This window comes from Lissotriton vulgaris, chromosome 5 (assembly GCF_964263255.1).
Source record: "Lissotriton vulgaris chromosome 5, aLisVul1.2, whole genome shotgun sequence".
Lineage (NCBI taxonomy): Eukaryota > Metazoa > Chordata > Amphibia > Caudata > Salamandridae > Lissotriton > Lissotriton vulgaris.
This window is the reverse complement of record NC_141693.1, coordinates 1186627911-1186649033: the sequence shown is the minus strand read 5'-3', so window position 1 is coordinate 1186649033 and position 21123 is coordinate 1186627911. Positions and strand designations below refer to the sequence as shown.

Here is a 21123-nt window from a genome sequence, read left to right as displayed (position 1 = left end):
AAGAATGGTCTAGATGGGCTTGAAGCCAAAAGATAATTGTGGCAGCAGTTTTAGTAAGGCGAAGGAGAAATCTTTTGACCCTAAGATCCCCAAAGTTTAGTGATGGTGATGACATTGTCAAATGGTTTACAGCCTTTGACAGGGCCTACAAAATGAGGATGATATGTCACCAGCACTGGGGTTCTCTACTGTGGGAGGTATTATCTGTGAAGGGCAGAGCTAGACTTCTGAATCTTAATAAGGATGTGGCAGAGTCCTATCAGCATATGTAGAAGACCTTGATAGAAGGGTTTGGACTCACTACAGAAGATTGCAGATTGAAGTTTAGGGACACCCATTAAGGTCTAAACTAGACATAGGTGGATTTTGTGAGCTCGTCTGTCAAAGCACTAGAAGGCATGATAAAAAGGCAATAAGGCGAACAAGTATGATGGGCTTTATAATTCAATTATGAAGGAGCACAATTTGACTAATTATAAAACAGAGATATTGCATCAGCATTTGGTTGATTCCAAGTTGCCTTCTCCTCGCAAACTGGGGAAGGTATCTGACATATGGGTCAGAACAAGGGTTTCCAGAAAGACCCATGATGAGTGACTAGAAATATAGTGCTCAGACTTGTCAGCAGGGGAAGGAGGTGAGCAACAACAAAGATAAGAAAGCATTCTCTAAAGGCCCCCAAAGTTCTTCTCAGAAGGGTGGGCCCAAGACTTCTCCCAGATCAAAATCAAAGGGTATTAGGGTAAGAACTAGGATCCAGCAAAGGCTTCTTGGTAGTTTCATGGCTGTCATCAGGAAGTACATAAGAAAGGATATGCAGCAAGCTTCAATACGTATCACAGTAGTAGAGAATGCACGTGATTGGCTAGCATACGAGTGGGAGTTTACTTTAGAGAGGCCAGAGGATACCCTGAGGCTACATTGGTTTTCCTGGGTGAGGTGAATATTTAATATTATGTTATGTTACCTGAGTTCATATAGCGCACAGCTGCCTCAGCAAAGAGGCGTCCAGGTGCTGCCAGCGGCAGAAAAAAACAAGGGGCTAAGAAACAAAACAGGTAAGCACAAGGAACATACAAAGGGACTGGAAAGGGCAAGGCAGAGTGGAAGAGAAAAGTTTTAACAGCTTTCCTGATGTCCAACAGGTGATCCACGCTACAAATCTGAAAAGGCAGAGAGTTCCATAGCTTGGCTGCTAAACAGCCGAAGGATCATCCCCCGGCCGGAAGACGCTTCATTTGGGGGACACTAACCAGGTGCTGTCCCAAGAAGTGCAAAAACAACAGTTGATGGACAGAATGCAGAACAATGTCATACATTCACCCCAGTACAGAGATCTGGGCCTAATCCATCATTTTTTTGCACTCCACACCACCCCAGTTCAGACATGGCCATATGCAAATCAGCCTTGACCCTGTGCCTCATGGAAACTGTCCAGCCCAAACTGCCAAGCCATGTCTTCCCTGAACCGGAATCAAGCATCCTAGGACCGGTTTCTGGCTAACAGTCATCATCAACCAGGATAGCTTGACTCCAGTGGTGTGGAGAGCACGGGACTCACGTCTGAGCATACCCTTCCCAATCGGGATGACAAATGCAAAAACAACAGTTGATGAACAGAATGCAGAACAATGTCATACATTCACTCCAGTACAGAGATCTGGGCCTAAATCCATCGTTTTTTGCACTCCACACCACCCCAGTTCAGACATGGCCATATGCAAATCAGCCTTGACCCTGTGCCTCATGGGAACAGTCCAGCCCGAACTGCCAAGCCATGTCTTCCCTGGACCTGAATCAAGCATCCTAGGACCGGTTTCTGGCTATCAGCCATCATCAGCCAGGATAGCTTGACTCCAGTGGTGTGGAGAGCACGAGACTCACGTCTGAGCATATCCTTCCCACTCGGGTGACAAATGCAAAAACAACTGTTGATGGACAGAATGTAGAACAATGTCATACATTCACCCCAGTACAGAGATCTGGACCTAAATCCATCGTTTTTTTGCACTCCACACCACCCCAGTTCAGGTTTCCGGTCCATGGAAGGCATGGCTTGGCAGTTCGGGCTGGACTGTTCCCATGAGGCACAGGGTCAGACTAATGTGCATATGGCCATGTCTGAACTGGGGTGGCAGAGTGGGTTAAAGAACGGTGATGGATTAAACCCAGATCTGTTGACTGGGTGTAAGTGTTTGATTGGTTCAGATGCTCCGTCCATCACCACCCCCCTTTGTACCGCTATGTTCGCCATAAGTTGGAAGGGTATGCTCAGATGTGAGTCCCTTGCTCACTTTGCCACTGGATTCAAGCAAGCCTGGCGAAAGATGGCTGTAATGCCAGTAACAGGTCCTAGGAAGCTTGTTTCCGGTCCAGGGAAGGCATGGCTTGGCAGTTCGGGCTGGACTGTTGCCATGAGGCACAGGGTCAGACTGATTTGCATATGGCCATGTCTGAACTGTGGTGGCAGAGTGGATTAAAGAACGGTGATGGATTAAACCCAGATCTGTTGACTGGGTGAGTGTTTGATTGGTTCAGATGCTCCGTCCATCACCACACCCTTATGTATCGCTTTGTTCGCCATAAGTTGGCAGGGTATGCTCAGATGTGAGTCCCTTGCTCACTTTGCCACTGCAGTCAAGCAAGCCTGGCTGAAGACGGCTGTAATGCCAGTAACCGGTCCTAGGAAGCTTTTTTCCGGTCCAGGGAAGGTATGGCTTGGCAGATCGGGCTGGACTGTTCCCATGAGGCACAGGGTTAGACTGATTTGCATATGGCCATGTCTGAACTGGGGTGGCAGAGTGGGCTAAAGAACGTTGATGGATTAAACCCAGATCTGTTGACTGGGTGTGAGTGTTTGATTGGTTCAGATGCTCCGTCCATCACCACCCCCTTTTCTACCGCTTTGCGCACCACAAGTTGGCAGGGTATGCTCAGACGTGAGTTCCTTGCTTGCTTTGAAACTTGATTCAAGCAAGCCTGGCTGAAGACGGCTGTAATGCCAGAAACCAGTCCTAGGAAGCTTGTTTCTGGTCCAGGGAAGGCATGGCTTGGCAGTTCAGACTGGACTGTTCCCATGAGGCACAGGGTCAGACTGATTTGCATATGGCCATGCCTGAACTGGGTTGGCGGAGTGAGCTAAAGAAAATTGATAGATTAAACCTAGATCAGTTGACTGGGGGTGAGGGCTTGCATTGTTCAACACTCCGTCCATCATCCCCTTTGGTTTTACCTGGTATTAGACACCAGGATGCCATTGCTGATAATGAGACTAAACTCCATCCAACAGCCTTGGTAGCTTAGCATAGAGAGGGGTTACATGCCCAAAATAGGTGGAAGTGTCCCCTATCATCCCAGTGGAATGTCTGTTGGGAAATAATCTGGAGACTTCTGCCTGGGCAGGAGTTGAAAGGAAGGCCCATGAAGAAATGCTGGGTCTCCCCAAGAGGGTTTTTGTTACTACTAGGGGTGGGCAGAGCTCAGAGAGTTTCCCTCAGTGGAATGTCATAAAAACTCTGCAAGATTCCCAGAGTGGATGGATTTCAGCAAAGCATGCTGTTAGCGCTGATTTTTAGTGCCGGCTGCCTGTTCTGCACTCTAAAATCAACACGAACAACACCATGGGGTGCATTAGAGGGTGCTATATTTTTCAGCCACTTGAGTAGATTTTTTACTTAAGCGGCAGCTTTCTCATTGTGAACAGTTGCAAACTGCCAAAACCGCCTACGTTCAGAAAATCCCACCAGGTAACATTCTAGCTCTTGAAAAACACGCTAGGTGACGCAAATTCTCATTCGTGCTCAACAACTTCACATCGGCGAGTGGCTTGTGAGAAAAAACATGTGTTTTGTCAGAATTTTGCAATATTCAAATAGCGCAGAGGGGGCAAAACTCTGCAAACACCCCCAACATAGCAGAATTTTCCACCCACCCCGAGTTACCACAAGAGCACAAGCAGCAAATCAGGGAAGTCATGGGAGCTTGGATCCTGAAATAGTGGGCCATATAACACAAAGCAAGAGAAAGCGAAAGAAGTCTGCTAAGGCAGCTTCAGAGAGGTCACAGGGCCAAGGTGAGAGTTATCCTGAGGGAGATGCTCCGGTGCCTGAGAAGGGAAGTGTAGCTGAAGGAATCTGGCCAGACCTGGCAGAGCTCCCAAGTGTAGGTGGACCTTCCAGAGCGTACTCATGCCAAGGGCACAGGACACTCCTATCTCTTGAAGGCCTTAGGCAGCAAGCTCAAAGGCAAGAAGATGGAGATGTCAGTGGCACTCATAGGGTCTACTGGGAAGATGGGCTTCTGTACACTGAGGCCAGGGACCCTAAACCATGGGTAGCCAGGAGAGTGGTGGTCCCCTAGGTGTACAGAGAATTTATTCTGACCATGGCACATGACACCCCCTTAGCTGGACAGCCGGGATAAACCAAAACCTGGGACAGGTTGGTTACCCATTTTCTTTGACCCCAGATGTCCAAAAAGTAAAAGAGATGTGTTGCTCCTATGTCACCTGTGAAAGCCAGTGGCAAAATAGGAATACCAGCAAAGTAGAACCAAGTCCTGTGCACACATTTTCAAAATGTAGGTTTCACTGTGAAAATCATTCTTCAAAGTACTTGACGTTCAGAAATAATGAAGGTCGACATCAGGAATATATTAAAGAAGTTTCTTTATATTAAGTCATGTGGGTCAATACAGAAAGAAAGCCAGCCGACAGGTGTTTCGTCATATAGGAATTATGCTGTGACTCTTTAGGGCTGGAAAGGACACAATGAAAAAACAGAGAACATGAAAACAAATAGTGGATGACAATGACAAAAAGGGCACCCTTATAAAGTGGAAACCTTAAGAGAGTGATGAGGAAAAACATAAACAGTGACTTCACCGTAGAAACAAAGGAAAAAAAGTTCTGTGACAAGTGATTTGGGCAGTCATAATTATTAAAAAGAACAATCCTAATTATTAGCCAAAACGGATCGCCTAAGGAAGTCAAACGAACGTAATTCTCAAATATTAAAGACTATCTAAACAAGTTTACTTACTAACTAGAAGAAAATAATAATTATAAAACCAAGGCAAGTGGCCTAGATTACCTTAAAAAAGAATTGCCAACATATCATATTACCAAAGAGAAAGAACCGTTTACAGATATGTTACCCAGAATGCTAAGATCGGTTGGTACATGTTTTGGCAAACAGGACTGCTCATGGATCACACAAGAAAATCGGAAATAGTCAATCAAAATTACAACTAGTTGAGTCAATATCATATGGTAATATGAGAGATGCAAGGTCTTAAAGAGGGGTCAATGGCGTGCACAAAACATAGTGACAATTTTGTGAGTGCGGGTGGGTCAGCATAAGTGACTTGTAAACAATCGGTAGCACAATGAACAAAATGGCGTATTTGGGAAAAATTGGACAGGTTAGAAGGACAAGAAAGTCAATAAACGCCTTGAGCCAACCATAATGTAAGCCTTCTGGGAGCCTGTCTATAACAATCCTGCGGTGAAATGTGGAGAAAACGTAACGGAAGTGTGAGAAGGTATCTACCTTTAGGGGTGAACCACAAGGCTGCGCGAAAATCTGAGGAGAAAGGCAACCTGGGTTAAGTCAAAACGTCGACACACTGTAAGGGTCAAGTCAGTAAGTAGAAAAAGTTGCACGCAATATGCAGTGGGACACTCACCGCTTGACCGCTGATATTTCCGACCCGGTCGATAACAGGCTACAAATTAAATAAAGTTGAACGTGGAAATGCCACGAGGGTTGCAAGGGAAGGACAGATCCGTTGCTCTCCCCCAAGTACTCCGTATTGATAGAAACGTAGGGAGACGTGTAAGTCCGTACTACAGTTGGACCTGAAAACGGGAAAATCAAAAAGCTTAACCACAAAAACTAAGGGTCTCAGGGTTTAAAAAGTGAAGGCGCGGGGTATGAAAGGACACGCTTACTGTAAGTACGGGTCTCTAGTGAGAGCGCTCCGTCTCGAATTCCGAATAATGGAGGCAGGCGTCATACCAGGAAGTGCATGAAATAGCCGTGCATAAACGACTAGAATGCTAACCACCGAAACTGACTCTGGCAGTAAGGAAGTGAGGGCTGAGATGATTCTGCATTAAAGACCCGCAAATGTGATGGATAGATTACAAAAAATTATGTGCTCCAAATGAAGAAAACGAGAAACAGCTAATAGAAAAAGAGAGAAAGTGGAGAAATAATACAATGCAAACACAATTAGTTTCATATCAGTGTCAAAAATCTGGGATAGCTCTAACCTAATGTTCAAAAAGAGGGACATTTCTCAAGTGTGAATGGATACAGGTTGTGGACAACACTAGTAGGACAAAAACAAGAAAAATTTCACAGACCTGTAATAAGTGGAAAAACGAAGTCTCGTTTAAACGGATACAATAGATTATAAATATGGGTACTGACCAAATAAGCGTATGTTAAAACATGAAGAACAGTAATAGTCTAAACATATCACTTGGCTACATCTCACAGTAGATCCTGTTATAATGAGTCATAATAAACAGGAAATGTCTACTCATATTAGAAGGGACACATCTCATAATTGACTCTGCTACGTTCTGTTGTTTGGAGAACAATGTGAGAATTTAAGAGGTGGTGGCTACGTGAAGATCTTCCACCATCACTGATAAAGTGAAGTATAAGCAAATTTCTAACTAAAAACAGACAGCCAAAATTGTTTTTCTTCGCCGATCTTACAAATGTCCAACGTTTTCAGGAGCCCGGAAAGTATTAGAGCTCATGGTCGATGTTCAGACCATGTTTGGCTGTGTGTAGATGCATAATCCAGGTTGCCTCAAGCCATCTCAATCTTAGTTCACAATTGCCACACCTGATGCTAGGGTCTGTAATGTCGATTCCCAAAAATGTCAGTCTTTTGTGTGGATCTTGTGTCGCACATGACGCAACGTGCAAAGCCATAGGGTATCTGGCATCTCCATTGTGCATAGCCCTGATATGTTCGATGATTCGTTCTTTCAAGGGCCTTATTGTGCTCCCTATGTATTGTTTCTTGCATGTGCATTCAAGAACGTATACAACATATTTGGTGTTGCAGTTAATGTTGCGATTGATGTTGTATTTGTGCTTGTTACATCCGGTGAATTCCTTTGTGCCATTCAGAGCCCATTTGCAGACTCCACAGCAACCACATTTGAAAAAACCCTTTGTGTGTTGAGTAAGCCAGGAGGAGCTAGCAGTTGTGTACGGAACAGTGGGACTGAGTCTATTTTTTATTTGATCTTCAACGCCTGAAGGTGATCTGTGGTCTAGTGGTTATGAATTCTCCTAAAGTTTTGTCAGCACTAAGGCTTCTTGCAGTGGATGGGACTCCCTTTGAAAGGGTATGGATTCACATTGTTAGTCCCCTTGACCCTTAAACTGCATCTGGGAATAGATGTATTCTTGTAGAAGTGGGCTCATCCACTAGGTACTCATAGGCACTTCCCCTAAGGACTGCCACTGCCCCTGTAGTTGCAAAGGCCCTCCTTGGTATCTTCACTAGGGTAGGGTTTCCTAAAGAGATTTTTGTCTGCATACCTATAAGCTAAGTGGGATTAATGTGGCGTGAGCTACAAGTTCATCGGCCCTATCTCCCTCAGACAAATGGTTTAGTTGAAAGGTTCAACAAAACCATGAAAGACAAGGTAATGGGCCTTCATGAACACCTAAGAAGGAAATGGGATGTCCTGTTACCTTGTCTCTTGTTTGTGTATAGAGAGGTGCCACAAAAGTGGGTTGTATTCAAACCTTTTGAACTTTTGTTGGCCATCCTGTAACGGGTCCTCTAAGTCTGGTGAAGGAAGGATAGAATGAACCTCTCAAAGTGCCCAAACAAAACACAGTGGACTATGTACTGGTCCTGCGTTCACACTTAGCTAAATTCATGAAGAGAGCAATCAAATAATTGGAAGCCTATCAAGTACTGGTATGACCAGAAGTCAGCCCTGGTTCAGTACCAACCACGTCCACTGGTGTGGGTGTTAGATCCAGGGGCTCCAAGGGCCATCGAGGACAAGTGTACTGAGCCCTATCCCATTATGGAGAAGAACGGGCAAATCACCTACTTGGTACACTTAGGCACCCCTAGGAGTCCTCACAGAGTTCTCCATATAAACGGTCTAAAGCCACAACAGAACAGAGCTGACATGACCATGCTCATGATCACTGATGGAGGCCAGCAAGAGGAAAGTGAACCCCTCCTTGACCTACTGTCAAGCAACCCACAAGATGGTTCAGTAGAGGGTATTGTCTCATCAGACGCTTTGAGTGACCAACAGCCAGCTGAGTGCAGGCAAGTCCTAGGTACGTTGGTTGAACTTTTCTCTTTGACCCCTGGCCAGACAACATGAAGTACCCATGATGTGGACACTAAGGACAGTCTCCCTTTAAAAAAAAACAAAGAATATTCAGACTGTCTAATTATGTCAAAGAATGCATCAAAGCTGAGGTAAGCAAGATGCTAGAGCTAGGGGTGATTAACCTTCTGACAGTCCCTGGGCCAGCCCAGTGTTACTGGTCCCTAAACCTCATTCAAAAGGAGGGAAAACAGAGATGAGATTATGTGTGGATTACACAGGTTGAAATGCAGTTACTAAAACCAATGCACATCCAATTCCAAAAGCAGATTAGTTTATTGACAAGCTGGGTGCAGTCAGTTCTTCTGATTTAACATCAGGATGCTAACAGATTGGACTCATCCAGGGAGTAAAGGGGAGGACAGCATTTTCAACCCCAGAAGGCCATTTTCAGTTTTGGTTTGGGAAATGTACCTGCCACTTTTCAATGGCTGGCGAATAGAATTCTCTCATGCTTAGACACATTTAGTGCAGCATATCTAGATTATATAGCTGACTTTAGTTTCATTTGTGAGGATCACCTTGTCCATCTGAGGGATGTTTTAGAGGCCCTGCATCAGGTACGCCTGACTATTAAGTCCAGCAAGTGCCAGATAGGCCAAAGTTCTCTTGTGTTTTGGGCCACCTTGTAGATGTAGGCCAAGTCCAACTTCTCCAGCCCAAGATCCAGAAAATTCTGCAGTGGGCAGCTCCCAAAACCTAGATCCAAGTCAGGGTTTCCTTGCCTTGACTGGTACTACAGGAGTTTTATGAAGGGGCATGGGTCAATTGTGAGACCGCTCACTGAGATTACCTCCAAAAAGCAGCCTAGGAAGTCATATGGACCACAAGATGCCTAAAGGCTTGAAGGAGCCTATGCGTTTAACACCATGCTGGAGGCACCTGGCTATGGAAAGGAGTTTATTGTCCATACAGATTCTTCTGAATATGGAATTGGGGCAGTATTGCAAATAAAGAATGACGGCTAGGATGAAACGTTTGCCTATATTAGCATGTGACTCCTCCCCAGAGAGCAGCTTTGGAGTGCAATTGAGAGACAAAACTTTACTGTGGTTTGGTCCAAGAAGGTGGGGATACCCCACGTGTAAGGGACTCATTTCAACCATATGCCTCTCTGATGGCTGATGCAGGTGAGAGAAGAGAACCTCAAATTGTTGAGGTGGTCCATTTCCCTATTGGGTATTGGATTCTTGATGGAACATAGACTAGTGACTAACCATGTCAATGCAGATGACCTTTCCAGGTTTTTCAATTTACTTGATGAGACCTACCAGTTAGTTGCTCATCACCTTTTGTCTGGGTGGAGTCATGTGCGAAAATTTCCTTTTTGTATGGTCACCCCCCATGAGAGGGATGCTCATGTACATCTCAAATTTCACTTACAAATGTATTTTTTTGTCATGAAAATATTACTGCATTTGTCTGAATTTTGCACCAAATTTTGAAGACTTCAATATGTATTTAATTTCATCCTCAGATATCGTTTGTACATAATTTGCAGTGTACTTAACATGGGATATAAGTGGCTTCCTGGTTTCTCCAGGACAGCCTTCTGTAAATAACACATGATAATTTACCTTCTTTTTATTCTTAGCATTTTTGTAAATCTACTTCACAAAACACTTTAGTTTTTATATCTTCTCTTTTTAATACTGCTCACTTTTATTAATTGTTACCATTACTTGAAGTACATTAGTGAGGAATGAATTTCCCTTTTTGTTGCTTGCCTGTAAAGCACAATGAATCACACTTTACACCGTAAAGAGCTTAAGACATCTCTGTCAGAAATCACCACCCTAGACAATTGTTTGCGTTTGACTAGGCGCCAGCAGATTCTATCGTGATAGACCCCTAGGCAATACAACTTCCGCAGCGTGCATCAGGGCGGCCGCCCTCACTAGTTTATGTTATCAAGATGCGGTCTAGTTGGTCTCATCGTCTTTCCACACACGTCCGTTCTGCCATATGCAGCAGCGTCTGATGCAATATGAAGTATAGGTACCTCCGTGTTCATAACAGAGCAAGGCACTGCGGAAAGGTTGTGGATAGCGGCTGAGACCCAATTCTGCTTCCAGGAAATGTGTATGCCATAATGAACCACCATCAACAAGTGAGTATTCTTGCCACTTGTTGCTTGACCATGACTGTGGGCACTCGTTCATGTTCACTATCGTTCATTCCTAATACTGCCACCATTTTATACAGGAGCTGTTACCACTACATCTACCACAGACAACTTGAAAGGAGGTACATTTCCTGTGTTGCTTGGGCTTTTTCGCATATACCTTTGCTGATAGTTGGCCCTAGAATCCGTATTGGAACTTGTAATTTCCACACCTGAAATCTCCCTGTAAGTCATGTCCAGTTTATTTATGGTTTTTGCTGCAGTTTTTTGTCAGTAACCCATTATTTTTGTTTTATTCAATCTTTATTCAGATTCTAGCTACAACCAATTGTAGGTAACCAGAGCTTCCTCTACATTTAAGAGCTAATCTTTGCCTTATGGTCCCTATATGTGGCTATCCCCCGTTAGCTCTGTCTACATTAAGAGTAGATGTGGACGAGGGCCCATTCTTACGTGGAACATATTGCACCACCTTCACAACGGTGTATTACTCTCCTCTGCATGGTATTTCAACAATCCAAGTTGCTGCAATATTTTTTCTCTGGCTGCCTTCTTGATGGACTCTTCCACACATTTTTGATATGATTTACTCTTAACTTGCTAATATTGATGCACTTTTGCATGATACACAATAGCACCAGTCTTAAATGGAATGTACCACATACCGTAGGGTAGCCTTAACAAGATTTACAATTTAGTCCTACTATCTATTATATTTCTATTGTATTCAATTATGAGGCCTAATTAAAAATTACTCTATGCTGAAAATTCATTTATTGTATTTCCCTGTAAGCTTGGGCGATTTTGTTCCCGCATTGTCCTGAGGAGGCCATAGTTGGAGTCTGAAGCGCGTCTTCTCTCACTATCTAGGGCCAACACCATTCATCTTAAAGAAAGATAGATAAGAAAAACCCATTGGGCCTACACCACAAAAGCAATGTTGAATTCAATAAATGTACAAGTTGGTAAAATATGAATTAGTGTTGGTACCTAAGATGGTTTTTCTACTGCTGCCCATAGAAGGGCCGATTATCCGTCACTTGCGGTCACCCTATTCACCTAATTTTAGTTATCACTGTGTGTCTTAATTTAGATATAAATTAATGTGTTGTGACTGGTGAATTTCTGTATTTTTACTTTTTGGTGCAAAACCTTATGTTGGCACTGATATATTCACATAACTATAATGTCACTTTAACCTTTAGTATTTTTAAGTGAATGTCAAATTTTTATTTAAATAAAATCAGATCTTTTTATCAGACCTAACTATTACGTCATTTTTCTGTGAATATACATATATGTGTATGTAGGATTTGTGTGTGTGCGCACACACAACACTGGTTAACACTGGTCAGTGTGTAGTTATAATTATGTTTCAGTTTTCAATAAAAAACCATCGGGCATATTATCAAGGGGGTTTATCTCCGCTTTTTTGGCTTTAAAAGCCAAGAAAGCGGAGATAAAATGATCTCCCTATGACCTAGCTGTCGCTAACACCAGCTAGTAGGAGATAGCGACCATCTTGGGCCCCACTTTGCATGTCAGTGATATTTATCACTAATGACATGCAAAGTGGGCGTGCCAAGATGTTAGCGACTGGAAATAGTCGCTAACATCGCTATCTCCTATTACCAACTTTTGGAGATATTCGCGCTAAGCGCAAATATCTCCAAAAGCTAACACCTGCAATGGGGGGTGGATAACATGGCTAAGAGCATTAGCTCGGTAATGCATGAATATCGCTAACTTTTCAGCGATATTCATGCCTTGCGGCCGATTTTTACCGCATTTGCGATAAACCTTGATAATACCAAGGTTTATCTGCGATAAAAATCGCCGCAGCTCAGCGGTAAATTTTTGTCTCTAACCAAGCAATAGCGATAATTATCGCTATTGCTTGGTAATATGCCCCATCATTTGTTTTCTTAATAACTTTCAGAAGTTCCTCAAATCTGCGAGAAACATTCCAATAAAAAACTTTTTTTGATTTGGGTTTGGCATGACATATTTTGTGCAGATCTAATTACACCAAACCAGGTTTGAATGGTGTTATCCACTCAGTAGTCTTGTAATTAGTGTTACAAAAATGTGTCATTTGGCTGAAAAAGGCAAAAAAGATACAGATGTATTGACTGTTCATTTACAGATGCTAAATGGATTCACAATCTCACATAGCATTCATGAATACAACAAAAAATGTAAATACACGCTAATGGATGAGGGAAATGTTTTGACTATGGTCCATGGCAGATTCACGAATCTAGCAACAAATTCACAAATCTGCCATGATCTGATTGACGGCCCATTATAGATAAATTTCTGTTGTGGAGGCTATTACCCAACATGGCGAACCAATCACCTCATTTAAAATCTAAAGGGCATATTAGAGCAGGGTGAGCCTATCCTAGACCAACGTCTGTGTGGGAGAAGCCAGAGGCGACCCTTCTGCATTAAAATAATGATTTAAATAAGTATTTTTATCCTATGATTCATGAATTCCAGACCCTGTCTCGTGTCTTATATATCCAGCACAAGAAGCACAACAACAGAAATACTTTTTATTAAAATAATTTGTTGCACTACAGCTGTTCTTCTTTGAACCCCGCTGCATGGGTAGTGCAAAGGGCCTTAACGATAGGCTAGGATCTGTGCTAACAAGTGCACAGCCTGAGCAGGTGCACAGGAGTGGTTGGAGGAGTTGGTGCACAATCTTGAATGTGGCCAGGTCCTGCAGCCAATCCTGGTTGAGCACAGCCAAAGGCTATATCCATCAGGGGTTGGCCATAAGCATGGTTTGAAATTCAGAAGGAGCTGATCATAAAAAAAAAGATAAATTCACTTAAAAAATAAAGCATAGTAAAAGTTATAGAAAGGATTGTTTCCAAGACTTTGACACGTATAAAAAAACCCTTTTAAATTCATAGCATTAAATTTGGTTTGCAAGTTGTGGTTTACATGGTTGTAGTCTGAGTTATTATGGATTGTGGTGAATCAGTGTTTTGTTATTTGAAATTCATTACCATAACTATAATTTAACTGAACTCTTGTGGGTGCATTATTCTCTTTTTCAATGTTTACCATTGTGAGTTAGTCTGACAGATTTATTCACTACTGTTTTCAGGGAGCTACTGCCTTCAATAACGTTTAGGGGTGTGCTGATAGAGCCACTTGAGAAGTTGCTGCAAAAACGAAAGTGTGGGAATGTGCAGAGTCTGCAGATATGTATAATCAGCATAACAGTCCCGCAACCTAATGCTAAAACCCTGTCACCATATAGAGGAGAAATGTAGTCACCTAATAACAAATACAGTACTTACGACTTTCGGTGGTGTATCTCCATCTCAATATTTTCATCTGATCTGTTAATGTAAAAAACATAAGTATATTGTTATGACTAGATACATAGGTGGGGGCAGTGCAGGAGAAACACGAATAATTTCTTAACAGGAGAGGTAATACGATGGATTAACATGTAGAGGAGCCCACACCGCTTTCTAGAGAGGATGAGATGGAGCTATCGAAAAACCTTTGAGGACAAAAGAGTGTAAAGAGAAGTGGTAGAACTATGGAGCTCGGACCAATATAAAAAGGGAGAATACATCAATTACATGATCACTGTTGTTTATCTCTCCACCTAGTATGTGACTACGGGGAGATGCTCCTGTTTTAACCCTGGCTTAAGGAAACTTTCTCTGACCACTTGGTAAAAGTGGCTGTGGCTTTTTTCAGGCTTGACAGTGTCTATCATCACTGTGTTTTCCACTTCTGTGTGCAGTGCTTCATGTTTTGCTGTGTTTCACTATTATGTTTTACCTAACACAATGTATGTATATATTATTCTTCACTTGCATGTACATTTCTTGTGTTTTTCCCCAATACAACCATACATTTTGTTTTTTAACTACTGTGTGTAATTAACACACCTCAACTATTGTCTAGTGACTGGCATAATCAAAATGGTTGAGTTAAAGACAGTCCTGAAGAAGGCAGTTGAATGAGTTTAGGGGAATGTGGCTGAAACATGTAGGATCACTTGAGAAGGTGAAAAACATATGTGCTTAATCAATCTTGATGTGTAGTGTGTATTCTGGGTTTAGCCTCTGAAATGAGGAATACTGTTGAAACTGATATTTGTATAGCAATTGCTGTAGGGTTTTCCCTGCACTCGTCCACAGACATAATCCACCGGATTTTCACTGGTGAAATGTAGCTGGGGAAAAAATCAAAAACGATATTTTCTTTCACACATCATAGTTCTGATTTAAGAGGTAATGCCCTTTGAACCCAAATAGCGATTATTCTATATTGGAAGAGAATGAGTGAGTGTCTTTTATAGTGGACTCTGTCTCCCCGACCCTTACATAATGTACTTCTAGAATAGCTGTGCTGCGTTGTCAATTCCTGCATGAGGTGAATAGATGCATTGGTGTTACATTTTAATTTTGAGTTCAAAGCTGATATCTTGACCTGAGCAGAAGGCATCTGCCCACTGCCAAAGTGACATGCTATTTCAGAATTTTAACAAGACTGTAAAGGGAAATGGTCATAAACTCTGGGAGTCAAAATAACTGGATTTGTATTGGTTGAGATGTAATGGGTTGGGTGCTGACGAGATTGGCAGCCCAACATTGACCTCCAATCTCTTGCCAGACTAGAAAAAGAAATAGATCACTGAGAAATTTAGTAGTAAAAATGCCATCCATTGCTAGTTGGCTAGATGGCTCATGACGTCAAAATTTGACCCCAGCCAGATGAATTGCTGTACGTCCCCATTGCAAAGAACTATAAAACTGTATCATGGTTTTGTCCAGGTAATAGCCTAGAACTGTCATTTCCGGTCATGGAGCACATTGTCCTACGAAAATGGCTAGACTGTGTGGTAATATATGTTGTACATTCTGGCATGTGTGATCTACTCTGGTTTAAAGGTGTGTTCCTTTCTGTACATTATTGCTTTGTGGATGGATAGTCACATCAGTTGGTACTACAAACTCTAGCATTTGGCCCTCCTCTCAAGGTGATTTGATGCAACAGATGACAGATGGGATTCTACTGATCCTCGCCCTAGTCAAGTGCTTTGGTGTTTTCAGAGGCATCGAGGCGTATGTTAGTATTTTTACAACAGATCTAATGAGCAGCATCTATTGCACTCAGTAATAGGAAATTTAAAACTTCTTGTTTAAAGTTATCGTCCATAAAATTAAACCAATGTGTTGTCCTTAAATTGTACTCGAATAATGAAAATAATGTTGCAGTATAACGACACTCAAAAGAACAGGATACATCTGGACCATACACATGCCAGCCACCTGCAAGAAATTGTTTCTCTTGGTCTGAAACCTTTGCGATGCAGCTACCACACCTTCTGTCCTTTTTGTGATTAAAAAGTGCGGTTGCTGAAGCGTCCATACTGACTGTATCATAATGTAAAGGTGTTATACAGTGTTTCAAATGTGAAACAGCATCAGAGGCATGAGCCCACTAGATAATTCAATATTTCACAGAGATGTTATAGGTCGGGGAAACTTACGTGCAATACACTGATGCTCAGCGCATAAAAGATTTTAACAGCTGACATGTTTCCCTTTAGAAGGATTTACTGGACCTGTTGTTGCTCTTACCATTAGATGTGTTTGTTCGAGCACATTGGAAAACAACTCTCATGTCTAGGGGTCTGGGAGGAATGTTTGCTCACATTTCCTACAACGATTTAATCATAGAAGGATTTGTTTGAGGTGGAACGTTCATATTTTAGGCGGACAAAGTGCAAACCGCATTTGTAGCTTTCATGCAAAGTCGTAAATTAAATATAACAAGTCTCTCCTTGTTAGACACTACTCAACCTGAGGATGGATATCACAACACACTACTCACAATATTATAATGCCCAGCAGTCATTACTCAAGTTTTTATATAAAAACCTTTAATTGTTTCCGTATTGTGATTCGCTAAATATGCGTTTTTTAGAAAGTAACCACCATTTTTCAGCAATGGCTATAGGATTTAATCAAGTACCAAATGTATTCAGCATTACTCAATTATGGGCCTAAACTAGAGGGTCAGAATTAAATGTTCTGTCCCATGGATGCAAATGTATTAACATTAGAAACCCCAGTGCAAAAATAATACATTATGAAAAAGGCAAGGGTGTAAGACAAACAAAGTAAGAAACATATTAAAAAAATCTGTTAAAATAGAGAATAAAATCAGATAATGCCGAAAATAGCTGTAGGAAATAGAATCAAAATACAGCAGCACTATGTTACACAGAAAGAGGAAATCTATAAAACACGAGATAAAACGTTAAAGGCAGGAACGTCCCCTTGCGGCTGATCCGGCTGGGCAGTGTCCCAGGAGCAGCAGTTGCAACTATAGGCAACCCTCCCACCCATTACAGGCTCCTTGGGCGTTTTTACTTTTGAAATCAAATAACGATGACAGATACCTATTTAGTTATCGTATATGTGCATTGATAATCCACATGCACTGTATATTTATTTGCACAAACACATTTTCAGGAAAAGGATTAGTTAAATGAACACACCACATAGAAAGTGAGTGTAGAAGGGATATGCTAGGTCCTGAAGAAGAAGCCAGGGCGGCTTCGAAACATGTTGACTGACATTGGAGGCGTAGCTCATTGAGGCAACTACACCTCCCTCCCCACATTATTTAACAATACCAGCTCAAAAGTATATATAAAAAAATTCTGACCGACGAGCCATGTATTTTTTAACATCACCTTTCCATTCACTCCTGACCCTTCCACTCACACTCCTACACGACACATAGTCATCTCACAACAGTGCTCCCGCGTAACTGTAGGTTGTAGCACGCCCGTCCCGTAGAGGGGTGGGAAGACCCCTATGAGGAAGCATGACACCAAGAGCCCTTTTGGTGTGTGAGGGGTATTTAAAAAAATTGTGTGTTTTTTTCCCACTGTAGGAAGCGTACTCAACCTGGGAGGACATGGCTTTTGAAACTATCTGAGGGTGGATCTTTGTGGTTTAGAAACTATAGACTGAAGGAAGACATATCCACCTCCACTGCTTGTGACAAGCAGTACCTCTTTGCTCCCCCTTTGTTTTTCTCATGACCATAACATATGCAGGAGGTCCACCCCTGGCTCGTTACATCTGGTACATTTGGCATCTGTACAGGCAAAGTATTTGTTTATTTTTGCCGGCGTGAGGTAAGCCCTGTGGGTTATGTAATAATGAATGAGTCGGAATCTTGTGTTGCGCGGAATTTGCGTGGGGCCTACAAGTATGTGACCCCATTCCTGGGCCGTGGTGGGTCTCCGAAGGTCCGCATCCCAGTGGGCACGCAGGGAGAGCAATGGAGGTGCTGTGTGAATTCTAAGCGTCTCTGCAAACCATCTGGTGAGATGCCGACAAGATCGTGCAGGAATTGTTAGGTCAGATGCGTGGCAGGTTCCTACGTCACATCTCCCCACTGTGTGCCCAATGTGCGAATCACTGCAGCATGAAGGAGGAACTGGCCTTGCGGCAGACCAGTGCTCTCAGCCAGGTCTTCAAAGGGAACCAGTTGCCCAGCATTGTATAGATCCCCTACTTTTAGGATGCCCGCTTCCTCCCATTGTGTGAGTTCCGCACTAGATATCGCCCGATGCCGACTGGGGATGCCTAGTATGGAGAGAGATGGTGCGTGTGGTGTAAGCTGATGCGTGAGACAAAGGCAGCAGCAATAACACTAATAGGCCACCTTTAGTACTAATGGCGTGGGTGAACTGCCTGTCCTGTTGGGGTGGAAAAGTGGCGTTCTCTGGGGATGGATGACCCAGGCGTCTGTGTTGCCGTGTCTCTGAGGTTCCGTGCACTTAACCAGCGTGCTACCCACTGGAGTTGCACCGCCAAATAGCAATGTTCCATATTGGGTAGCGACAGTCCTCCCCTAGTGGTCGGCGGGTACATTTTACACATTGCCACTCTGCTTCATGACCAATGCCAGATGAACCGCCGTACATCCAACTCTAGGTCTCTGAACAGTGGTGGCCTGAGGTAGAGCTATAGGTTCGTGAAGTGATAAAGTAGAGGCAGTAGGACCACTATTTTAATTAACGCTATCCTGCCCATGACTGCAATTGGCAGGGTTTTCGAGAAGGTCATTTGCGCCCGCATCGCTGTGATTGAGTGTGTCAGTTTACCTTCAAGGAGATCCTGCTGTTCTCGATATATATGGACTCCGAGGTATCGGAACACCGTAGTTTGCCAGTACAATGGTTTGTCGCTAATTATTAAGTGTGGTTCTTTAGTGGTGGCCGCGAAGGGATATTGGCATGACTTGTCCCAGTTCACTTTCATTCCTGATACCAAGGTGAAGCGAACCAGCATGTTATCAATTGCCGTGCAGGATTGTCCATCATCCCTGAGGTAGATGAGCTGGTCATCAGTGTACAGTGAGACGGCATGTATGCCATCTCCCAGGGGATCCCCCATTTGGCGTGAGTGCCACATAGCGCCTCTGTTAGCGGCTTGATAGGCAACGCGAACAGTAGAGGAGAGAGTGGGCAACCCTGCCACTTGCCATGACCAATAGGGACCTGGTCTGAGACATAGCAACCCATCTTAACTCTGGCGATTGAGTCGGTGTATAACAGGCGGACAAGGCCCTAGAACACATCTTCTACCTCATATCTTTGCAACACGGCTAATAAGAAATCCAATGCCAGGGTGTCAAAGGCCTTTTCGAGGTCTAAGATCAGGCATACGACCAGTCGTTTCCTGAATAATGTCCCACTCTGAAGAACCAACGCAGGTTCAGTGATGTGCTGTGAGCCGGCACAAACCCATTCTGGTCTACATGGACCAGCTGAGGTACCAATGGGACAAGCCTGTTTGCCAGAATTTTGGCCAAGACCTTGCAATCTGTAATAAAAGGTGCTAACAGTCGATAGGAACCGATCAGTTCTGTGTCTTTTTGTGGTTTAGGTAAGGAGACCATTAAGGATTCATGAAGCGTGCCTGGCAACCTTCCAGTTTCTTGTTCATTTTGGTACACTGCAAGCAGTCGTGGTAATAAAGCTTGTTGGTAGGCTTTATAATATTTGGACGGATAACCGCCCAGTCTGGATGCCTTGCCCGTAGCAAGTGTACAAATGGAAGCACGCACTTTTAATAATGTGAACAGCTCATCTAGCTCGGCTCGTTGTTCATCTGTGACGCGGTGTAGTGTAGTTCCTATTTTCCCTATAGGCCCTGCGCATTGGAATAACATAAACAGCAGTTTAGACGTAGAAGTGCGGTCTTCCAGGTCTCTACTGACTATGCTAAACTTAATTGGGTTTGTTACCAACTAGCTCAGAGGTCACTGGAAACTTTCTTGACTGAATAGGAAGTGATCAGCTTCCCTGCACATACAAGAAGGGATTCAGTTTTCCAACAACCGCATAAACATGACAACTTTGCTCCTTAGAATACGAGTCAATCTCTAGAGTCGTGTGAAACAATAGACAGTTATTTTACTCAGTCAGTTGTGCAGATTACTTTCACCAAGATGCAGAGAATAGAGAGACGGGCGTTTTCAATAAAAGGTATTATTTATTGAACAGTCTTTCTTCTCATGCAAGAGAAATGAATTGCCACAATTGCAAGACTTGTAATTATAAAAAGTGCGTACAGTAAAATGAGGATTGCGAAATAATACTGTAAAAGCATTGATATGGTTTCTTAGCCATACAATGGTTTAAAATGAATAAAATATATACATTCATATATACATTTAGCTAACGTACTCAACTGGTGCTTCCAACTACGCCTACCCCAGTGTACCTGACCTAAGCCTAATACTTGGGAGGGAGTAAGTAAGTAGCAGTTTAAGTTAAGTTGATTTTACCAAGGTTTGCTTCATGAATTCTCTCTAAGGGTTTAGTCAACACCATACCTCTGGAATAGAATGTTGGAGGTTTTGTATCTCCTCTCAGGACTCGATATCCCAGTAACTCGCAAGAGTAGGCTGGAAACGCCGGAGCTGGATTTTCTCGGCAAGAGAAAAGACAGCGTCTCTCTCAGCGCGTCAAGGAGGAGGAGGGGCAGCGTCCGTGGGCTGCTTGCATCTGCTGGGCTCTGCAGGTGACAGCTGTTCTGCTCCTGTATTCACCACACCATCGTTATCGTCGTCGCACTTGCTTAAGGCAACGTTGGTAATATTTATACCTGAAAGATGCCTTGTTTGACGTAAGTTTTTGGACATAAGAGGTCAATAAAGATGTCACTAGGAAGTGATCGTCCTTTCAGTGCTCATTAGAGTTCTATTACTAATCAAAACATAGCAAGCGGGGCTTTCCCAGGTTGCTGAGTTTTATCTTGTTGAAGAACTCGGATTGTAATCCAGGAATCTAAGATAGTGGCTTCTGCTGTGTCATCTACTGTAATGAGCTGCAGAGGCGAGTTTCAGAAATATGGCTCTGATCGTTTATGCCATTATAGGGGTATGAATGGATTATAGCAGCATAGGGGCATAAGGTCACAGTATTGATCGGGGTCCTAGATTAGAACGCGACAGCGGGGCAGGTTCAGGGTGCAAAAAAATGATTCCTATTCTGCAGGTGTTGCACGATGTGCTGACCGGTAGACTATGGTATAATGTGTGG

General features: G+C 43.1%; 1 protein-coding gene across 9 annotated transcripts in view; it reads right to left on the bottom strand.

Annotated features, from left to right (window-relative positions):
* Positions 1-21123, bottom strand: part of LOC147712238 (scavenger receptor cysteine-rich domain-containing protein DMBT1-like) — a 685888-nt gene that overhangs the window by 468007 nt on the left and 196758 nt on the right. For all 9 annotated transcript variants that reach the window (XR_015295985.1, XR_015295986.1, XM_086922971.1 and 6 more), the window contains one exon: positions 13829-13870. Coding sequence is in view for 7 of the 9 variants with exons in the window: in XM_086922971.1 (XP_086779097.1) it covers positions 13829-13870 (42 nt within the window). In the remaining 2 variants the exon portion in view is untranslated. The remainder of the gene's footprint in view (positions 1-13828; positions 13871-21123) is intronic.